The 18,645-nt window shown below is 39.5% G+C and overlaps 1 protein-coding gene across 1 annotated transcript in view; it reads left to right on the plus strand.

Annotated features, from left to right (window-relative positions):
• The first annotated feature begins 533 nt into the window (after positions 1 to 533).
• Positions 534 to 18,645, plus strand: part of Grin3a (glutamate ionotropic receptor NMDA type subunit 3A) — a 173,728-nt gene continuing 155,616 nt past the window's right edge. The window contains exon 1 of the mRNA XM_047523662.1: positions 534 to 1,886. Coding sequence (XP_047379618.1) covers positions 1,188 to 1,886 — 699 coding nt within the window. The 5' untranslated portion in view covers positions 534 to 1,187. The remainder of the gene's footprint in view (positions 1,887 to 18,645) is intronic.

An 18,645-nucleotide genomic window follows, 5' to 3' on the forward strand; every position in this document is an offset into this window, starting at 1 on the left:
TGAATAAATAATTGCCTTGAATTCATTTCATTTTTAATCCTGAGAACCTAAAAACACACGGCCCCTTAAAAATTACTGAGGTCCACATGCCAGCGAGCAAGAAGCTGAGGAGATTAAATGTGTAAATAATTCTTGCTTTAATACCCTTAACTAGAAAAACCTTTATAGCGGCTCATCAAAGGGAAGCTCCTTAAAGTCACAGCCTCTTTCAATCTATCTCAGTGAACCCCTGGGTTTCAGATCTCCCAGGCACAACTCTGAATTCAGAATTGTCCGCGGCTCAGGGTCCTTGCCCCCTTCGGTCTCAGGGTCTTAGGGAATTTTGCAAACTACGGACTCCCAGGCTTCGTGGGGAGAAGACTTTTCCAGGGCCGCGGGATGTGCCACCCGGGAATCTCAGCATCAGTGGGCGTTTAGCGCAGCCAAGCGACAGACTGGCGCCAGGGCTCAGCAACAGGGAGGCGCCGGCTGAGGCGGGGAGAACTTTGGCGCTCCAAGCAGAACCACCCTTTGCTGGCCAGTCGTGTCGCTCCTCCGAGGAAGCAAGCGGCAGTGGCGACTGGGCGGAAAGATAAGGAAAGAAAGGAAGTGAGGAAGTAGCTAGGGAGAGAAGGAAAATGAAGCCAGCGCTGGGGGAGCCCGCGAGAGGGTGGCCGATAGTGGAGCAGGGCGGATTTGGCTGCTTCTCCGCATCGCGGGTGTGAACGCCCTCTCCAACGCGTTAGGAAGATAAGTGAGTCTCGCCTGGGCGGAAGGAAAAGAATTCATCCAAGTGAAAGCGTTGCTCTTCTCTCACCTCTGCTCCCTCGGAACTCCGACCGCTTCTCAGCCCAGCCGTCTCGCCGCGCCGGACGCAGTGCCCTAGGCGCCCTGCAGATGGGGCGGGCAGGGAACAGGCGCCCAAGCCGCGGGTGACAGGCGCTGGCCCGCCCGCCTGCCCCGCTCGGCCGAGGGACCCGGCGGGCAGAGGATGCAAGGCAAAGGAACCCGGGAGTCGGATCTGAGACTGCCGAGTCCGCGCTAGACTCCAACTTGGATGGCCCAGAGACCGCTCTAGCTCCTGGGACCGCTTCACCGCGTCTAGTGAAGCTGCGCTCGGGACCTGGAGGCGGAGACCTTAGGCGGCGGCTGCAGAGGGGCGAGCCGGGCGCAGGAGGGGGCGCGCTTTCTCCCTGCGGGTCTCAGTAATGAGGAGACTGACTTTGTGGTGGCTGCTAAGCAGGGTCTGTCTGCTGCTGCCTCCGCCCTGCGCACTGGTGCTGGCCGGGGTACCCGGCTCCTCCTCGCACCCGCAGCCCTGCCAGATCCTCAAGCGCATCGGGCACGCGGTGAGGGTGGGCGCCGTTCACTTGCAGCCCTGGACCACAACCCCACGCGTAACTAGCCGCGCTCCGGACCGCAACAGGGCAGGTGCCCAGAGGGATGAGCCAGAGCCAGGGACTTGGCGGCCGCCGGCGCCCTCGCAGGGTGCACGTTGGATGGGGAGCACTCTGCATGGCCGGGGGCCGCCGAGCGCCAGGAAGCCAGGGGAGGGCGCCGGGGCCGAGACCTTGTGGCCGCGGGACGCCCTTCTGTTCGCTGTGGACAACCTGAACCGCGTGGAAGGTCTGCTGCCCTACAACCTGTCTTTGGAAGTAGTGATGGCCATCGAGGCGGGCCTGGGGGATCTGCCGCTTTTGCCCTTCTCCTCCCCTAGCTCACCATGGAGCAGTGACCCTTTCTCCTTTCTGCAGAGCGTGTGCCACACTGTGGTGGTGCAAGGGGTATCAGCGCTACTGGCCTTTCCCCAGAGCCAGGGCGAGATGATGGAGCTCGACTTGGTCAGCTCGGTCTTGCACATTCCAGTGATCAGCATCGTCCACCACGAGTTTCCACGGGAGAGTCAGGTGAGAGGAGTCCGGAGCGTGGAATGTAGCTGTGCGCTGCTGGGAGTGGGGACCACAGCGGGAGGAGAGGGGAGGAAAGGGCTGGAGGAAGTCTGGAGGGACTTGGAACTTTATAACTTTGATATTGTTTAAGGATTGGACCATGTCCATAGATGGTAGATAGAAGGATGTCGGTAGAAGTTGAATGAAACATTTTAAGTGCACATAGAAATGAAAGGCAAGGCAGGGGTCGCGGACTGAAGGAAGTGGGGAGGGTATGCGGAAAAAATTATATCTTCATCAGCTGGGAGAAATACAGTGATTGCCCAACGGAAGTAAAAGTTGAGTTTCAGGACCGTGGAAAGCGATCAAGGTTCTGAAGACTAGAGGGAAGAGTGGGGGGTGGGGATCCCTGACTGCTACAATTTCACCCTCCTGCAAGGAAGCCTAAAAGCATGTGGCAGAAAAAGCAGCATCTGCTCTTTATGACTTCAGAAGGCGTGTCTGAGCCTTAGGCGATGGTGTAAGAAAACACATCCCTCTGAATTCTCTTGAGTAAATAGAAGATCTGCAACTAGCACAGCAGCCATAGGTAAAGAAGAATGGTTAATAGTCTTTGATATTGGAAAGCTTTAGAAATCGTGTCTGATAGTGTAAAAATGGATGTTGAGACTCACTTGGGAATTGCTTCTTTGTCCCCACTTTTCTTCTGTGTGATATGGACTCAGAGGCTAGTATGCAATTGCTGTGTTCAGCCCATTTCTGCTCTCATTATCACAAAATAAAGGAATAGGAATCTAATTATTTAGTTTTCTGTGAGTTAAAAAGCTAAGTATGTTTTCAGAAAAAAAAACTGTAAACTTAACTGTTAACCAATAATATGAGGAAGTGGATATTTAAAGAGAGAATTGGGTCCTTTTAGCAAAAGAAGTGTTCTGCATTTTATAGATTGCTCTATGACAATGTCAAGTTGTATTAGCCTTGCACAAAATATTTATGAAGCAAATAAGTAACTGACATTGGCCCCATTTTAAAGATTGACTAACCAAGGAAAGTTTGAAGGCTTGATGAATATTGCTCAGTGTACTAGTAAGAGGCCAGGCCCTGGAAAATTTTTTGTTTTTGTTTTTATTCTACATCATTTTCAATTCTATCCCTTTAGCTGAAAAAATGCTAATCTCTTCTTCCACTTTTAATATATATGCAGACATAAAAACTAAAATGAGTAAGGACAATATACAAGTGAAAAGTTTGATGGAATCTATGCATAAAATATCAAGGGAGTACTAAAGATTTCTTTTTCTAGAAAAATGAATCTTACATTTTTAATCTTAGGAAAGGCAAGTACCAACTACTTTCAGCAGTTGCCCAGAAGATTCCCATTAAATGATGAACTACAGAGATTTGATCTGCAGAGTGCAGGCTAATTAACTTTTATCTAAAATATTTCTGTCACCTGAATCTGAATGACTATAGGCAGCAGATGGGAAGAACAGAAAACCCAGGTGCACAGTGCTGCCAATGGCCAAAGGGTTATAAACATGAAATTGCATCCATAGGGTGCACCATTATTAATATATATACAGAATCAGATCTAATGAAATGCAGGAGTCAGCAGCACTTGCTTCTCATCATTGCTTCTTTATTACCTAATACTTCAGGAGTTGCCAATAATGGTCACAGTCTCCAGACTCCTTTCCATTTGCAGATTGTTTGGCAAGAGTCTTAAAGAGCAAGAATTTTCTCCCAAAATTAGTGTTTTTTAGTTAGAAGGGAAATTGCCTGTGTTGCATGATCGATGTGTGTAGTATACAGCACATGAGAACAAGGGAAGAAAGAAAACCATGAGACAGCATCCAGAATCAGTAAACTTCAGAGCTGTGAGATCACTGGCAAATATAAAGACCTCCAGGGACAACCCTTACAAGCTGGCTATAAAATAAATACTCTGCCAAGCACATTTACTTCTGTATTTCATTTCAGAAACGTATTTTAAATCATGGTTGCCACTGTCACTTCCATGGTACACATTTTGAAAGGGAGGGATTATTGTATTAATGAGATCTATTTTGTTCAACTGACATTTTCTTTCATCTCCCTTTGGATTTTAAATTCAAACATATCTAACTTGTCTCACTTGTAGTATAGCATGTCATTCTGTAATATTCCATATTAAAAATATCCTGCTTAATGTCAAGTCACTTTAATATGTAATTTTAGGATATGACTATACTCTGCTTTCAGCAAAATTAATAACTGATCTTTCTCTTGCTTCTCCTGAAAAGTGGACCTTTCTGTATTACACTTATTTTTACAAAACTTATAAATATTAAAGGATGTCAAAGTCATATTTCACATTAAATAAAATTGACTTAATTTAGTCACTGTCCTTGAAGCCTATTGCCCAGTGACCTAATTTGTTGATTGAACCAGTTTCTGAATAAACTATTCTAAAAGAAAGTGGACTTAACCATACAACCAATTAAAATAGAATTGTATCTTTTATATTAAAGTAAATCAAAATTTCTTTTAGAGTAGGAGCAGCAACAGCTGTTTTTCTCTCACTTCCTTTTTGCTGCTTCCTTTCATATGAGGGTTTTAATTAACAAATAGTGATTTGATAATATCTTGCCACAACTCCTGAGTGAAAGGAGACACCACTAAGGCCAAACCCCTGAGAAATCATCATAGTTTATTTCAGTATACTGTTATTTAAAGCATAAATATGTAGGATCAATCGTCAGCTTAGAGGGGACCTACATTTTTCAGGCAGAGAAACAAATTCATTAAAAGTAAGTTAGTTAACTACCACCCGCTTTTGGAAAACATAGGCATATTGTCAGTACATAATAAAAGATTAACATAACATTCCACCAAGGAGAGGGGTCAAAGTTCACTTCCATCCCCAAATTTTTGATTTAACTATCACCTTCAAATTCCCACTTGAGGCTAATCCATATTATTAAAATGATCTCTTCTTAGTTATAAATTCTATTCCTGTGACCTTCAAATAACACTGCTACCTGTGAACCTAGTTTCATTTACATTTAAGTTATATTAAGTTACAAGAGTTATTCTTTCTCTTCCCTTTCCCATACCAAATTTTCTTCTAGGGGATTGGTGTAATTTCTTACAAGTTATAATCCTTAAAATTTACGGGCTGAGGTAGTGATAGGTACACACTTTTCCTAAAATATATATCTCATGTTAATTTCATATTGGTTTCATTAGGTAGAGTTAATGAATTAATATAATTGGCTTAGATTCAAACCTATACAATTCAAGAATGACTGCATAACTATTTTCAACTTTCATTGAATATATCAACCATAAGTTTGCCTGTCTCATGAACCATATGTGCTAGTTAATATGTTTATTTCCATGCAAATGTAAGTGTCATAGATGGTCCATTTTCTCTGACAATACAGAGTTAAATACTGAAGCTCATTTATTGGAATTTGACTAGCACAGCATAACTTTTGCAAGGTATAAGAGACAGAACAGTGATACCACTACATAACTGAGGTGCTTCATCAGGGATCCAGTATACTAAGGACATTTTTTTTTTTTAATGTCTACTCTCAACTGTGTTGCTTTTTCTTGAGTTGCTCTACAAAAAGCACAGCTCACTCTCCTCTGGGGAAAGTATTTTTCTACAATTCATGATGAATGGCTGATTATGGCACCTAATTGTTGCTGACTTGAAGATAAACCATTTGAAATTAAATGTCAAGTGATGAAAACTTTTCCCAATAGTCATCTTTTCTAGCTTCCTCTTCAAGAGCAGAGACTTGGGATTAATTTGGAAGTTTTTTCATTTAGCAGTTTATTTATATTATTTATTTATTTTTCCAAATAAGTAGAGTGGGAGAAACTAGCAGACACCACTTATTGGGCAATCAGTCTGGTTTCATTAGGTAGAGTTTTCTTTGTGCTTACCACAGGAGTATCATATAACCCATAAATAATGTTTATTTGTTCTTGATCTTGCCTGATCATTATATTGTGGAGTTAATTCATGATTGAATCAGCCTTAGTGTTTTATATTCTGATGTTGCAGAGGTCATAATGGATTTTGTACTATTAAATTTTTATTCTATGAATACTCCCAAATTCCAACCACATTGGTTAAAAGAGCACAATGTAATGGAAACTATATAAAATAATGTCAAAAGATTTCCAGTCCACTTCTGCCTCTTCTTATTTGGCCGTGTAAAATTGGGCAAGTGACTCTCTCTTGGAGAATCTATTCCTCTCAGTCAAGTGAGTGTTCCTTACCAATCTGACAAAAGTGTTTTATGAATTAAATTACAAAGTGAAAGTATCTTGGATAAATTGATAGTACTAGCCAAATAACTAGTGGAAAAGTGTTGAATATAATTTGATATAAGAACTGGTAAGTCCTAATTCTTCACTAGTTCTCATTGGTTATGAAAATGAGATATGAATCCTAGTATAATGTCTCTATCCCCCACCTCAGTCCTTACCTATCCCCTCATCTATTTTTCTCTTGAAAAAAAAAAAAAAAGTAAATGTGTTTAGGGAAAAAAGAAGTAGGTTCCTAAGTAGATTGTATACTTGCCTGGAAAAAGGAGACAGGCCATAGTACTCTTTCTGTATCAGTGCAGTTCTTACCTGTTACATCCAACACAGCTTCTGGAACCTTAGGAACTGGTACAGGAGCTATGGTAAGAAGCCCAGTGTTTTTGAGAAAGCTTGGTCCTTCATATAGGTCACAAGTTTGTTCCACGTGCAAATTTATCATTCATTAGACCACTAACCCTAGAGTTCATCCCACCCACCTCCATCCCTCTGACAATACCACTATGCACACTACTCGGCTCATCCAGCAATTTTTTTCACAGCAAGCCTTTCTTAAAGAAGAAAGCAGTATGTTGATCCAGACTGGCACAAGCTCCTTATTTCATGGACAGGTAATGAGTACCTTTGCCCTGGGCAACTATAGGGGCCTCTCATAGCAAAGCATTGCTCATTTTGATGATACCACTGAATGTAGAGATGAGAGACCTCATTGTCTTCTCTCCCGCCTACTGTAGCTACTGCCACAGATAGAGAAAAGTGCAGCACTAGAAACATGATTCTGAATCTATAAAACTAGACAATGAGAAAGAACATCTTTTAGCATCTGCCACATTGTTTTTTGAATGAATGCATGAATAACAAACTACAGGAAATGTGAAAACCACTCTGTTGTCTTTCTCTGATCTTTCCTTTATGGGATGGTGGGAGAAAAGAACAGTGGGGGCAAAGTAAGCTAAGAATAGTCAATTTTCTACCCTTCCTTTAACCTCATGCCTCAGCCAGATTCTCAGATCTTCTTTTTAAAAATGTGTAGGACTCATACACTTTCAGGAGAGACTGTCAGCTGTGTTTGATCTCCTGCATTGATGGAGCAGGTTGATCCCTGACCTGGGCTGGTACGTCAGCAGGATGGAGTCCTAACACCAGAAGGCTGGTCTCTGTTTAACTGGGGCTGGTGTAGTCTGGATATGTTCCTTCAAGTATGCAAATGATGAACTACTAAGCAGGATGATTCTTAGTGGTGCTGTTATGCCTCATCATTATTCATTTGAAACATAGACTTAAGAAATATTTTAGTCATGTGCATTTTTGTAGCATTTGTGCTTTTCAAAGGTAATATAGATGACAGTGTACAATAATATCTAAAGAAGTTGAAAGTTCTTATGCAGTAATGGAAGCAAGAAGTCCTCAAGAAGAAAAAAGACTAATAGCTCCTTCTGGATTTAGCATGTTGTCAATCTACAACCAAAGAACTGAATAGAACCATCCTGGAGAAAAGGATCAAAGTTTGGTTTTTAAAAGCACATTAAACATTACATGTTCAACCATGGGAATTTAATTAGTTGAATCATGACATGGGATACTATACAGTCATTTAAAATGAGAATATATTTATTGGCAAAGGTAGAAAAAAATTATAAAAAGTATGTGAATATGTGACCTTGTTTCAGTAAAGATGGTAATAGAAATGTTAATGTGAACTCAAATAATAATTTAATGGCAGAAATCCACAGTCTGTTCTCTCCAAGCTTTTAATTTTCTAAAAGTACATATGTATTACCTATACAATTAAAAATAAGATAAAAAGATGTTACCTTCATATTTCCACATCTGTCCTTTCAATTCTTCAATATGAAAACAAATTTCAAAAAAAAAAATTAGAGCATATTTAAATTGAGCAAAGTCCTTTCTCACTTATTTTATCATTTTAACCTCACACGTGCTTTGTGAGGTGTGCAGGACAAATATTTTCATTTTCATAATGCAAATGAGGAAATTAAGACAACATAAAAGAGTTAAGAGACTAGAAGCACAGAGCTATGTTCCAATCATAGCTCAACAACTTCTTAGACATTGGACCTTGGGAAACGTGCCCGATACCTCCATGTTTCAATTTCTTGAATCAAAATGTGAATCTCTCCTGAGTTTATAGTAAGGACTACATCATGCACAGCATGTTCTGATGATGATCAAGATGATGATTGCTCATATCAATACAGCAGGATGAATAAGAAGCTAATAGGAATATGAACTCAAGTATTCTAGCTTGTTATTCAGGGAACTTCTACATGCATTTTCAATATGTAGACAGTATAATATTCAAGCATAGAACATCCTACTTCAGCAAACCAAGCCTGAGAAAATGGAGAAATCTGCTGTTTTGAAAACCCACTTAGCACCTGTCCTATCTTAGACTTAGAGGGAAGGTTCTATTTCATTTTATACATTTTGCAGCTGGAGGAAAAAACTGAAGAGAGGTTAGGGTTGGGTTCCTGTCTTCTAAAATACAGTGATTTCGCTCGGTAGTAATCATGACCCAACTGATGTTTTAGGCTTTTTGTTAGAAAGGACAGAGTCTTACTTGACATGGAGTGAAAGTTCAGAAGTTTCCCTTGTCACAAATGTTTTATCTGTATTAATGTAACTGACTGTGGCTTACAACAATCCCAGTAACTAGTAGCCGTGCCATGTACTAAGGTTTGTATAAAAAGGTTTCTATGAAGCAAACTTTGTGTTTTATTGGATGCTGACTATATCTAAACCATTTGGCACATACTACCTATAGGGACTTTTTAAAATGCAATTGCTTTTCCGATTGCAAAAGTAATGCATGTGCCCCACTACCCACTACTCATGCATGTCCACAGATAAGTGTGAGTAACATTTTCTTGCATTTTATTCTCTCAATTAAGGAAAGCCCTACTGTCATTCTAATTACTCATTGGCATCAAAGAAAAGGAGAAAGAAGTAAAAGAAAATTCATTTTTAAAAATTTTGATAAGTCAAGAGTTGATAAGGCAGCTGAAGCGTGGCCATTTTGAGTTTAAAAGGTGGGATTTTTCTGTGTATTTTTAGCCTTTGTATCTTTCATGACTCTGAAAGTGGCTGAATCTATACAGCTCCAAACAATAGTTCCACCTACATCCCTCAGTAGCATTCTTAGGAATGATTTGGAAATGGGTTGCCACTACTGCCCTCTCAGTCAGACGCAGTCATTAGCTGAACTTACTAAACATTAGAGCAGTACCAAGCACTTTGAGGGCTGCGCAAACTGCAGCAACCTGTTGGTGTTTTTTTATGGAACTCCTCAACTAGAAGCCAATCAAAAGTTGGGTTCATACTCCAGATTAAAAATAAAAGCTACTGACTTTCATTAACCAAGTTAAATGCTCAGCATGTCTTTACTTAAAAGAACTGCAGTCTCTTTCAGTTGTGGAATGCCCTTTTTGTGTCCCAAACGGAGATTCTAAAATGGGGATTCCATTAAACAGATAATTTGCTTCTGTATACTGTGAATGTAGTAGGAGCAGGTATATGTACAGATACACACACCCACAGACATTATTGTGTTGAGTCTCATTGTGCATTGGGTTACACACATAAATGCTTCCGTGTGTACCTAAAAAGAAATGATAAATCCATACCTGAATGAATCCGGTGTGCACCTGGTCACAGGCACAGAGAGCCATCTAGTGGTCTCCAAAATTCCACTTTAAGTTGAAGCGTCGTAGGAATCCAGCCTCAGGATAGGAAAGGATTCCAAGCAACTATTAGCTTCTTTCCTGGTGTTTTGACTGTAGGAAGTCTAGGTTAATCCACCAAAGAGAAGAACTTTTGCCTTCCACTAAGAAAAAGATTCAACAACCCTCCTCTTCTGCCAACATATTGATAATTTCAGCTATAAGCCACAAAGTATGGAATCTCAATGTGTGTGTCCAGAAGGGTTGAGAGAGAAGCACGAAGGATTCTTACTAAATTTAGAAATGTATAGAGATTATTTATTTATTTAATCACAAGTTTGAACCCAGGAGTCTTTAAACACTCAGCCTCATCCCCAACCCTTTTCGTGTTTTTATTTTGAGACAGGGTCTCAATAAGTTGCTGAAGCTGGCCTTGAACTCATGGTTGTGCCTCAGCCTCCCAAGCCACTATGATTACAGGTGTGCACCACCACACCAGCTCTAGCGTTTAATTTTTTAATTACTATTTTCTATCAGTTTGGCTTCTAAAGCAACATCAAAAGATGCCGCCATTTTGTGTTAGACATATCATTTATTTCTGATTTTAAAAAGTATGGTTCTGTGGGTTCTTCTGAAATTTAGTAAAATGTTAAAAAATGAAATTGTCCACAAATCCACAGCCCCAAAATCTGGATATATGTGTGAATTATAAAATCAAGGTCATCATACCATTTTATTAATTCTATTTTTAACTTATCCATATATAATAATCATCCTCCTGTGTAATTAATATTTTCCATTATTTTAATGACTACATAGTTTTCCTTTGAATGGATTACTTCATGATTTATTTACTTAACCCCTGTTGTTTGAAATTAATCTTTCTTTTTCATTAGAAATTACATAGCACTGCCACTAATGAGACTCTACCAAACTAGTCTTCTTTAACATTCTGTGGTTTCTTATGCTGTGGAGCACCTTCCATTTGGGATCCAGGGTACCCCCATGAATTTTCTGCCCCTTTTTCCTCCTCTTTCATTATCTTTTATTGATTATGCTTGTTTCTGACCTCTTATAATATCAACTAGAATGCTGTGCTTTCCAATATAACAACCACTACTCAAATATGTATGCTTAAGTTTCAATTAATTAAAATTACACAAATGTAAAAGTCCATTCCTAAAGTGTACAAACTACATCTCAAGTGTTATGGGCAGTGGGCAATGTATGGAATAGCACAGACACACAACACGTTCGTTTTTGTAGGAAGTTCTAGTGGACAGAGCTGTTAAAGAATATATAGTTGCAAGGAAAAAAACTCACTCATGAAATTCAAAATGAGAGAAGTTGTGCTGAAAATCTATAGGAAAACTAGAAGAAACAAGAATACACAATGTGTTGCTGGTCTGTACTACTGGAAAGTGATTCCATAGTTAATTTCTTTTCCCCTTCTCTGGGTTTCCTGCTGACTGGTTTTCTCTTAGCTCCTCACTTCATATCCACTCCATCCTCCCCTCTGGACTACCTTTTCCTCCTGCCTTGCTGTGTGTAACTTCATGGTTCTTAGGACAGGGCAGCCCAAAATCTGTATGACTTCACAATTCTAATCAAAACATCCAACTACTTTTATTTTTAATCCTTTAAATTCTCCTGACATCTGATTGGCTTAAACCATACAGATTGGTCCCGCTCCATCCCAAGTTATATGTATACCCTTAATCCAATCAGCAAGGGCCACTTTCCTGAGTTAAGTACTCAGTATAAGCTTTAGAATATAGCAGTAAATAAATTAGGGAAGCCCCTGTTCTCAAAGAAGTCATGTTCTAGTAGGGGAGACAGACAAAAAGACGTGCCAATAAGTAAATAGGTGTTGTTTTTTGGGTAAAGACATGCCAACAAGTAAATAGGTGTTATTTTTTAGGTAAAGACATGCCAACAAATAAATAGGTGTTTTTTTTAGGTAAAGGCAAGTATAATGGAGAAAAATAAAGTAGGAAAGAGGACTAGATGACAACTATAGTGGTCAGGGTGATATTTGAGCAGAGAAGAGGTTTAGGAGAGAACTATGACTGTTTCTACGAAAAGTGCTTTACAAGTCAAGGGAAAGTGCAAAGACCCTGTGGTAGGAAGAAGCAGAACGATCAACATTTTTTGGACAAATGGACTATCCTTAGTACCATCCACAATACCATTTGTTAGTGGATACAGTCTGAAGAGTGTAAATAGGGAAGAAATAACCAGATCTGGTACATCCATTTTAGCATTTCTCAAGGTTTCAACTCCTGAAATTATCTCTGCATGTGGCAAGATCTCTAAATGGAATTTCCAAGTTTTATCTCCAGTACCTTAGATTTAAAATATTGAAAGACATCCTGAAAAAGTGTTCTCTCTCCCTTACAAGACATCTCATTATTTTACACTTTGACCTTTTCTTACCAGGTTCTGTTGACTTCCTTGTTATATTTTTCATAGTCCCACCCTTCCTTCTTATTTTCACATTACATCCTTCCACCAACAATCTTGAATAGCCTCTGATTCTCTCGTGTCTTTCCACCAAACCATGCTACAAACTGCTGCTAGGTAAATCTTCCTAAAGTAACTTCCATTCATCCACTCATGCATTAAAGTATAATGCAGTGAATTTCATGCTACCCCCTGCTCAAAAACCATTTTACCATGAAATATTCTCTTTGTGTTTCCATGCACCAGTACTGCAGCTGGATGAAATACAGACATCAATAACAATGACTCACTAAACCTGTACTGCACAAAATTGGAGTGGGGTAGACCACCCTTTAGAGACTAGATTCTCCATGTTTTGTGAGTGCTTCTAATTTTAAAAAAAGCATTCCATCCCCACTGACATACTAATATTCTGACAGTCTCCCCTAAGGCCAGAGAAACATAGGTCAATCATCTCCAAACTTACATAACTGGTCCCCAAAGCCTTCCACAAACATATGCAATGCACTCTTTCTAGTTCATGATATTCTGTTGAGATGTATAGGTACTCAGAAAGCACAAGATCTCTTGTAATTAAAAAATATATATGTAATTTTAAAAAATAAATGTAAATCATGATATGAAAAGGCATTTCTCATATGTGTGTGTGTGTGTGTGTGTGTGTAGAGAGAGAGGTATATACCCAGCATTCCATGATTTTCAGGTGAATTATGCTCCAATTTGGGATTGATTTTTCCATCAAAACAATGTTATCTGTGACTGTTCGGACCTTAGACCAGGCCACAAAAGCCTGTTTGACCCACAGTATAGCATAACTCTGGAATTAATAGCTATGGGCACTAAACACCATCTGAAACAGACTTTCTGAGATCAAAGGGATGTGGAGCAGGGAGGAGAACCCAGACACTTGGCTTCAGGTTAGAGTTCCAGAATCATCCATAGATCCTGGTTTCCTCCATATAAATTATAAATAGTCACCCACTAAACAAGTATTTATTGAGTTAAGTGCCTCCTGTGCTATTGTAAAAAACTAACACAGGGTTTCTGTAAGTTAATGTACATAAGAAACACTTTATAAATTCATATTTTGAAGACAGATGAAAGGCATTATTATTGAAACCTCTTGTTCTTCAGTAAAATTCATCCCTGGTTCCAGTTTTGGAAGACCAGGGCCCCCTTGTTCCATCCTCCTGCAGTGGACCAGAGTGGTTGCACTGTAACTTCTAACAGGTCAGCAGCAGCTGAAAAACGGGTAGAAGAAAGCAGAGTTTCGCACTTCCCAAGCAGGACCTTGAAAATGTGTTATCTTTTTAAATTTATTTTTTTATTTGTTCTAATTAGTTATACATGAGAGCAGAATGCATTTTGACATATTATACATACACAGAATATAACTTCTTGTTCTTCTGGTTGTTCATGATGTAGGGTTACATTGGTTGTGTAATCATATATACACATAGGATAGAAACATCCAATTCAATCTACTATCTTTCCTATTCTCATTTCCCCTCCCTTCCCTTCATTCCCCTTTTTCTAATCCAGAGTACTTCTATTCTTCACTAACCACACCCCCTTATTGTCAATTAGCATCTACATATCAGAGAAAATATTCTGCCTTTGGTTTTGAGGAATTTTCTTATTTCACTTAGCGTGATATTCTCCAGTTCCATCCATTTCCTGGCAAATGCCATAATTTTGTTCTTCTTTATGACTGAGTGATATTCCATTGTGAACATATACCACATTTTCTTTCTCCATTCCATCTTTGATGCTCCTGTAGTCAGAGAGGGGGACCCAAGCAACTGTACTGCCAGCCTGAGGCCTACCAGGGAGTTTGGGGAGCTGACAGGATAGGTAGATTACAGCTAGGACACAGGTTAGCATAAGAGACACTTGGGAAATCAAATCTTAAAGCTAGGATGGCCAGTTTATCATCATAAAAATACATTAGCTAAAATGTAAGGTTATATTAATTTGTAAATAGTAGTCCATAACCGGTTGTGATACTCTAAATGATCAAATCCCATTCTAACCTTCACCATGTCCACCTTTAACTATTGCAGGGCATCTCCAACTTTCAAAACAACTTCAGGATTTATCTCTGAGATCAGACCCAAGGAGCCATTAATACATCCTTTGCAGAATTAGAGGACAGTCACACTAGGAAAGATGGGGAACAAATCGGTAAACAGCACCTCTGCCTGCAATACTTCAGTAGCCTCCTACCTGACTTCTCTGCCACCATTCTTGACCCTCTCTATTCCATTCTACAAGCTGCTGTCAGAAAGAAAAGCAGGCTAGTCTGTTTACCCCCTTTCACTTTTCCAAAACGATAGCGGTGTTCCCCAAACTTCAGGATTCACATACTGCTTCATCATCTTTCCAGAGCTCTGCATCACCTGCTGCTATTAATTTTCTAAATTGATTTACTGGTTTGAATAAATGTATTTTGAAAAATCTTTTCATCATAACATAAATGAAAGTCTGGTACCACCTACCACAAATAGAAAGTAATGGTAAAAATAAGTACACAATGAAAACACAAGAGTTCTAGCTAGACACCCTGCTTACCAGAACCCTGAACTGGAGCCCCTTCTCTAGCACATTACGAGGTGCTAGAGAAGTGTTAGAGATATACTGACACCAAACAGATGTTTCTCTTTGACCAAACAGACTAATTAAATGCTAACTGAGAAGGGATTAAGTTTCTCAATATGTGGGTCAGTGTTATTTAATGTCAGGTCCTTGAACCACATAAAACTATGTCATGAACTACCTACTGCCAAGCACTAACCTATAGAATGAATTCTGAGCAGCCTGGTGTGGCATTGGAGACCCTTTCATACCTGATTCTTGCTTAACTTTTCTGCTCATTTCTTCTTAAAACTAGCCCTTGCCCATTGCACTTGATTCTCCAGCAATGCCTGAATGTGCAATGCTGTCCCAAGATATGGCACATGCTGACCTCACTGCTTGGCATGAACCTTCCCCTCGGGTCTGTCTGAAACTCCCATTCAACCTTCAAACCTTTGCTCCAACACCACCTCCTCTGAACATGGAGTACTGCCTGTGCCCCGCCTCCCATAACAATCCTTTCCCTTCTCTGTGGCTCTGCTACCTTGTACATTCTCTCTTTCTAGATTTCATTGTAATGCAGCTCTCCTCCACCAGACTCAACTCTAAGCTCTTTGTATTGTGTGTGGCTCAGAGTAGATGCTCAGTGATTATTGATTAAATTGAATTGATGGTCCATTTCCATCCCTTCCAGTGTAAAAGAGCTATGTAACCCCTGTGGAAAAATCACTGTCTCTCAAGGTGGTTTGATGTGAACCTAAGGGCACTGACTGATGTACAAAGAGGGTCCCCACGCACAGATGGATAGAGTTCAGGACCACCCAGAATTCAGTACTCAATGGAGAACAAAGCTGAGACAGTAAGGCCCTGGGGGAAACTGATTTCATAGGAAATAGGAAACCTGTTTCTATGACCCTGTTAAACTTCTCATACTGACTTCATTGTCCCCAAATCATTTTTTAATTTCCTGTAGACCACAAGTGACAGAAAAGTGGCATTGTTCTCTGGTCTTTGAGCCACTGCTTCCCCAAACCCTCATTCCTTCCCTTCAACTAATTTCACCATATAATATAGCCAAAGATTTTTGACTTTCAAAATTAGAGAAAGTCAAAGTTGATGAAAAGTAAAGTTCCTGGAATTAATCATTGGTGAAAAAGACAAAGCCTGGAGTTATATTTTATCCTGTCATCTCCTATCAAAGAAAATTCAGACAAGTAATCAGATCTGGCTAGGCTCTGCCAACGCTGTCGCGGGCTCTCCATTGTGCTTACTGCTTCTCTGTCACTAAGAATAACTCTTTAGGTGACCATCGGTGTGTTAGCAGCACCCAGAAAACTTTTCAAAATATGGATTCCCAGACTCATCACATGAGAAACCCTGAGGCTGTAGCATAGAAATCTATCCACAAAACAAACAGCACCGGTGATCGTGCATGCTGGTGATTCTGAGTATCATTCTTTGGGATCACATTATCCTCAGAGTCTCATCTCATATAATTTGCAAAATGTGGCTGGGGACCACCGGAAACAAAATCACATTTGGTAATTTTTAAAGTGTAGATTCTCAGTCTCAGTGAGTTCCACAAAATTACATGCTGTGGCCTCCTCTCTGAATTTTTAAAAAGAATCTCCCCCAGGTGATTCATGTATGCACTGTACAGTTTGAGAGCTAATGACGCAGGGCAGAGATCTCAAATTTAGATGCCTTAGAGGGGTCAGGAAGGTAATGGAAATGTGAGAAACAGTCCCAAATAATACAGTAGAGAGTAGCAAAATCACAGGTAATGCAAGAGGGCTGACCTTTCCAGAGCCGGCAGCCGGCCCCACTGAGCTGCAACCAGCTGTGATTCTCAGGGAATCTGGCCAGATACCCTGACTTTTTGAAAAAAGCCAGGCCAGATTTTTTTTAACACACACAAAAAAAATCTCTTTAAATGTTGACTACTCAGTCACTTTTTACAAAACAAACTTTAGGCTGCTGTCACTGGAGAGTCACCAGATCAGCCCTTCTGGTCTAGGAAATGTCAAGGCATATGTAGTAACCAGAAATGCTTCAAGGCCTGCCTAAGTGGTAGGAGGTGACAAACCTATAGCCATAACAAGTACAGTAACTCTAAGGTGCAACTAGAAAGAACTGGAATAAGTACATACTGAGAAAGAGAGATGGACACCTTTATTTGGAGGCAAGAAAAGTGGAGAAAGGTACTAAAAGATAATGAATGAATATAATCCGTTCTTAGTGTGCCCATAAATGCGTCTTATAAAACTTACTCATAAAATAGAGATAATGAGATACTAACTACTCATAATGTTGGAAGTATCGATTAAGTGGTATTAAGGTATTGATTAAATAATACCTATCAATAAATAATATATACTTATTATAAGAATCATGTATTTACTGATAGGTATTACTTAACCAGTACTATATAAAAATAGTTTATGTTGAGTAGATGAACAGCAGCATCTGACATAATATGTATTAATCGTTTTTAAAATGGCAGGAGCAGGCATGAAGCTCAGAGGTAGAGTCTTTGCCTAGAACACATGAAGATCTGGGTTCAATCCCAGCACCACAGAAATAAATAAAAGACTGTTTATTTTCCCATTCCTTAGGTTTCTGTTTCCTCACACTAATTCAATAGGCACTAAAGAAAAGTAGGTTCATGGCAAAAAGCTGACAAACTCCCTTGATAACATTTCCTCCATGAGATAATTAACAAGACAGTGATTCAAGAATCTCTTAAGACATGTCTTTTCAAAATTCAAGAATATCCTTGCCTCCATCCCTGAGTTTCTTTCCTCTACTGTTTGCAGCTCTAAATCCTGTGCAGAGAAAGCTGCTAAACAACCAGTCTCAAGAGCTTTTGTGGATAATTCTGAAAAAGCAGATAACATTGTGGGGCTAGGAAGGTTGCCTTCATTTTATTGCACTCTTTTATATATTGATATTAAAAAAATAAAAATTTTCATATGAAAACAATGTCATAGTGATGTTCTAAAATGTTACAATTTAAAAGACTAATCATTTTATTACCTTCACATACATTTCACATATATTTCCAGTTTTTGTCCTCTTGTATCTGTGTTTTTATCTCTGTGAATTTACTGTTTTCTGGTTTATTTGCTCTTGTAATCCAAGGTCTGTCAGAGTGCTTTGCACATAGTAGTCGCTCAAGTATTTGTGTAAGGGATGAACAAGTGAACTTCTGAAGTTAATTATAAGGTAAAGTTTATATTCTGCTTTATTCATTTCATTATGTCCTGAAACTTTTATAAGTCTCCACAGAATCCAAATGAATCATACTTCCCTACCCATTTTTCTGATTACTTTCTGACTATAAATCAGAAAAATGTGAAAGTTTAGAAAAAAAGTCTTAATCCCACTCTCCAGAGACCATCACTCTTAACTCATTGAGATATTTTCTCCTAGAATTTTCATATAAAATTTTTTTTCAAATGTGGAGAATTTTTATTCAAATTCTTCTATTTAATATGGCATCACTAGTATTTTTTCTCGTAATAGGAAGCCTAATGACACCATTCAATTATTAAGTGCCTAGTGGTTACGGTGTAAATATGAGGGGTTCCCCAAAAGTTCGTGTGTGAGACAGGACAAGAATTATCAGTCAGAATGGTTAGATTATGAGGTGTGATCTAATCAGTGAATTAGTGGATGTGGATTAACTGGGTGGTAACTGTAGGCAGGTAAGGTGTGACTGGAGGAAGTAGGTCACTGAG

This window comes from Sciurus carolinensis, chromosome 14 (genome assembly GCF_902686445.1).
Source record: "Sciurus carolinensis chromosome 14, mSciCar1.2, whole genome shotgun sequence".
NCBI classification, from domain to species: Eukaryota; Metazoa; Chordata; class Mammalia; order Rodentia; family Sciuridae; genus Sciurus; species Sciurus carolinensis.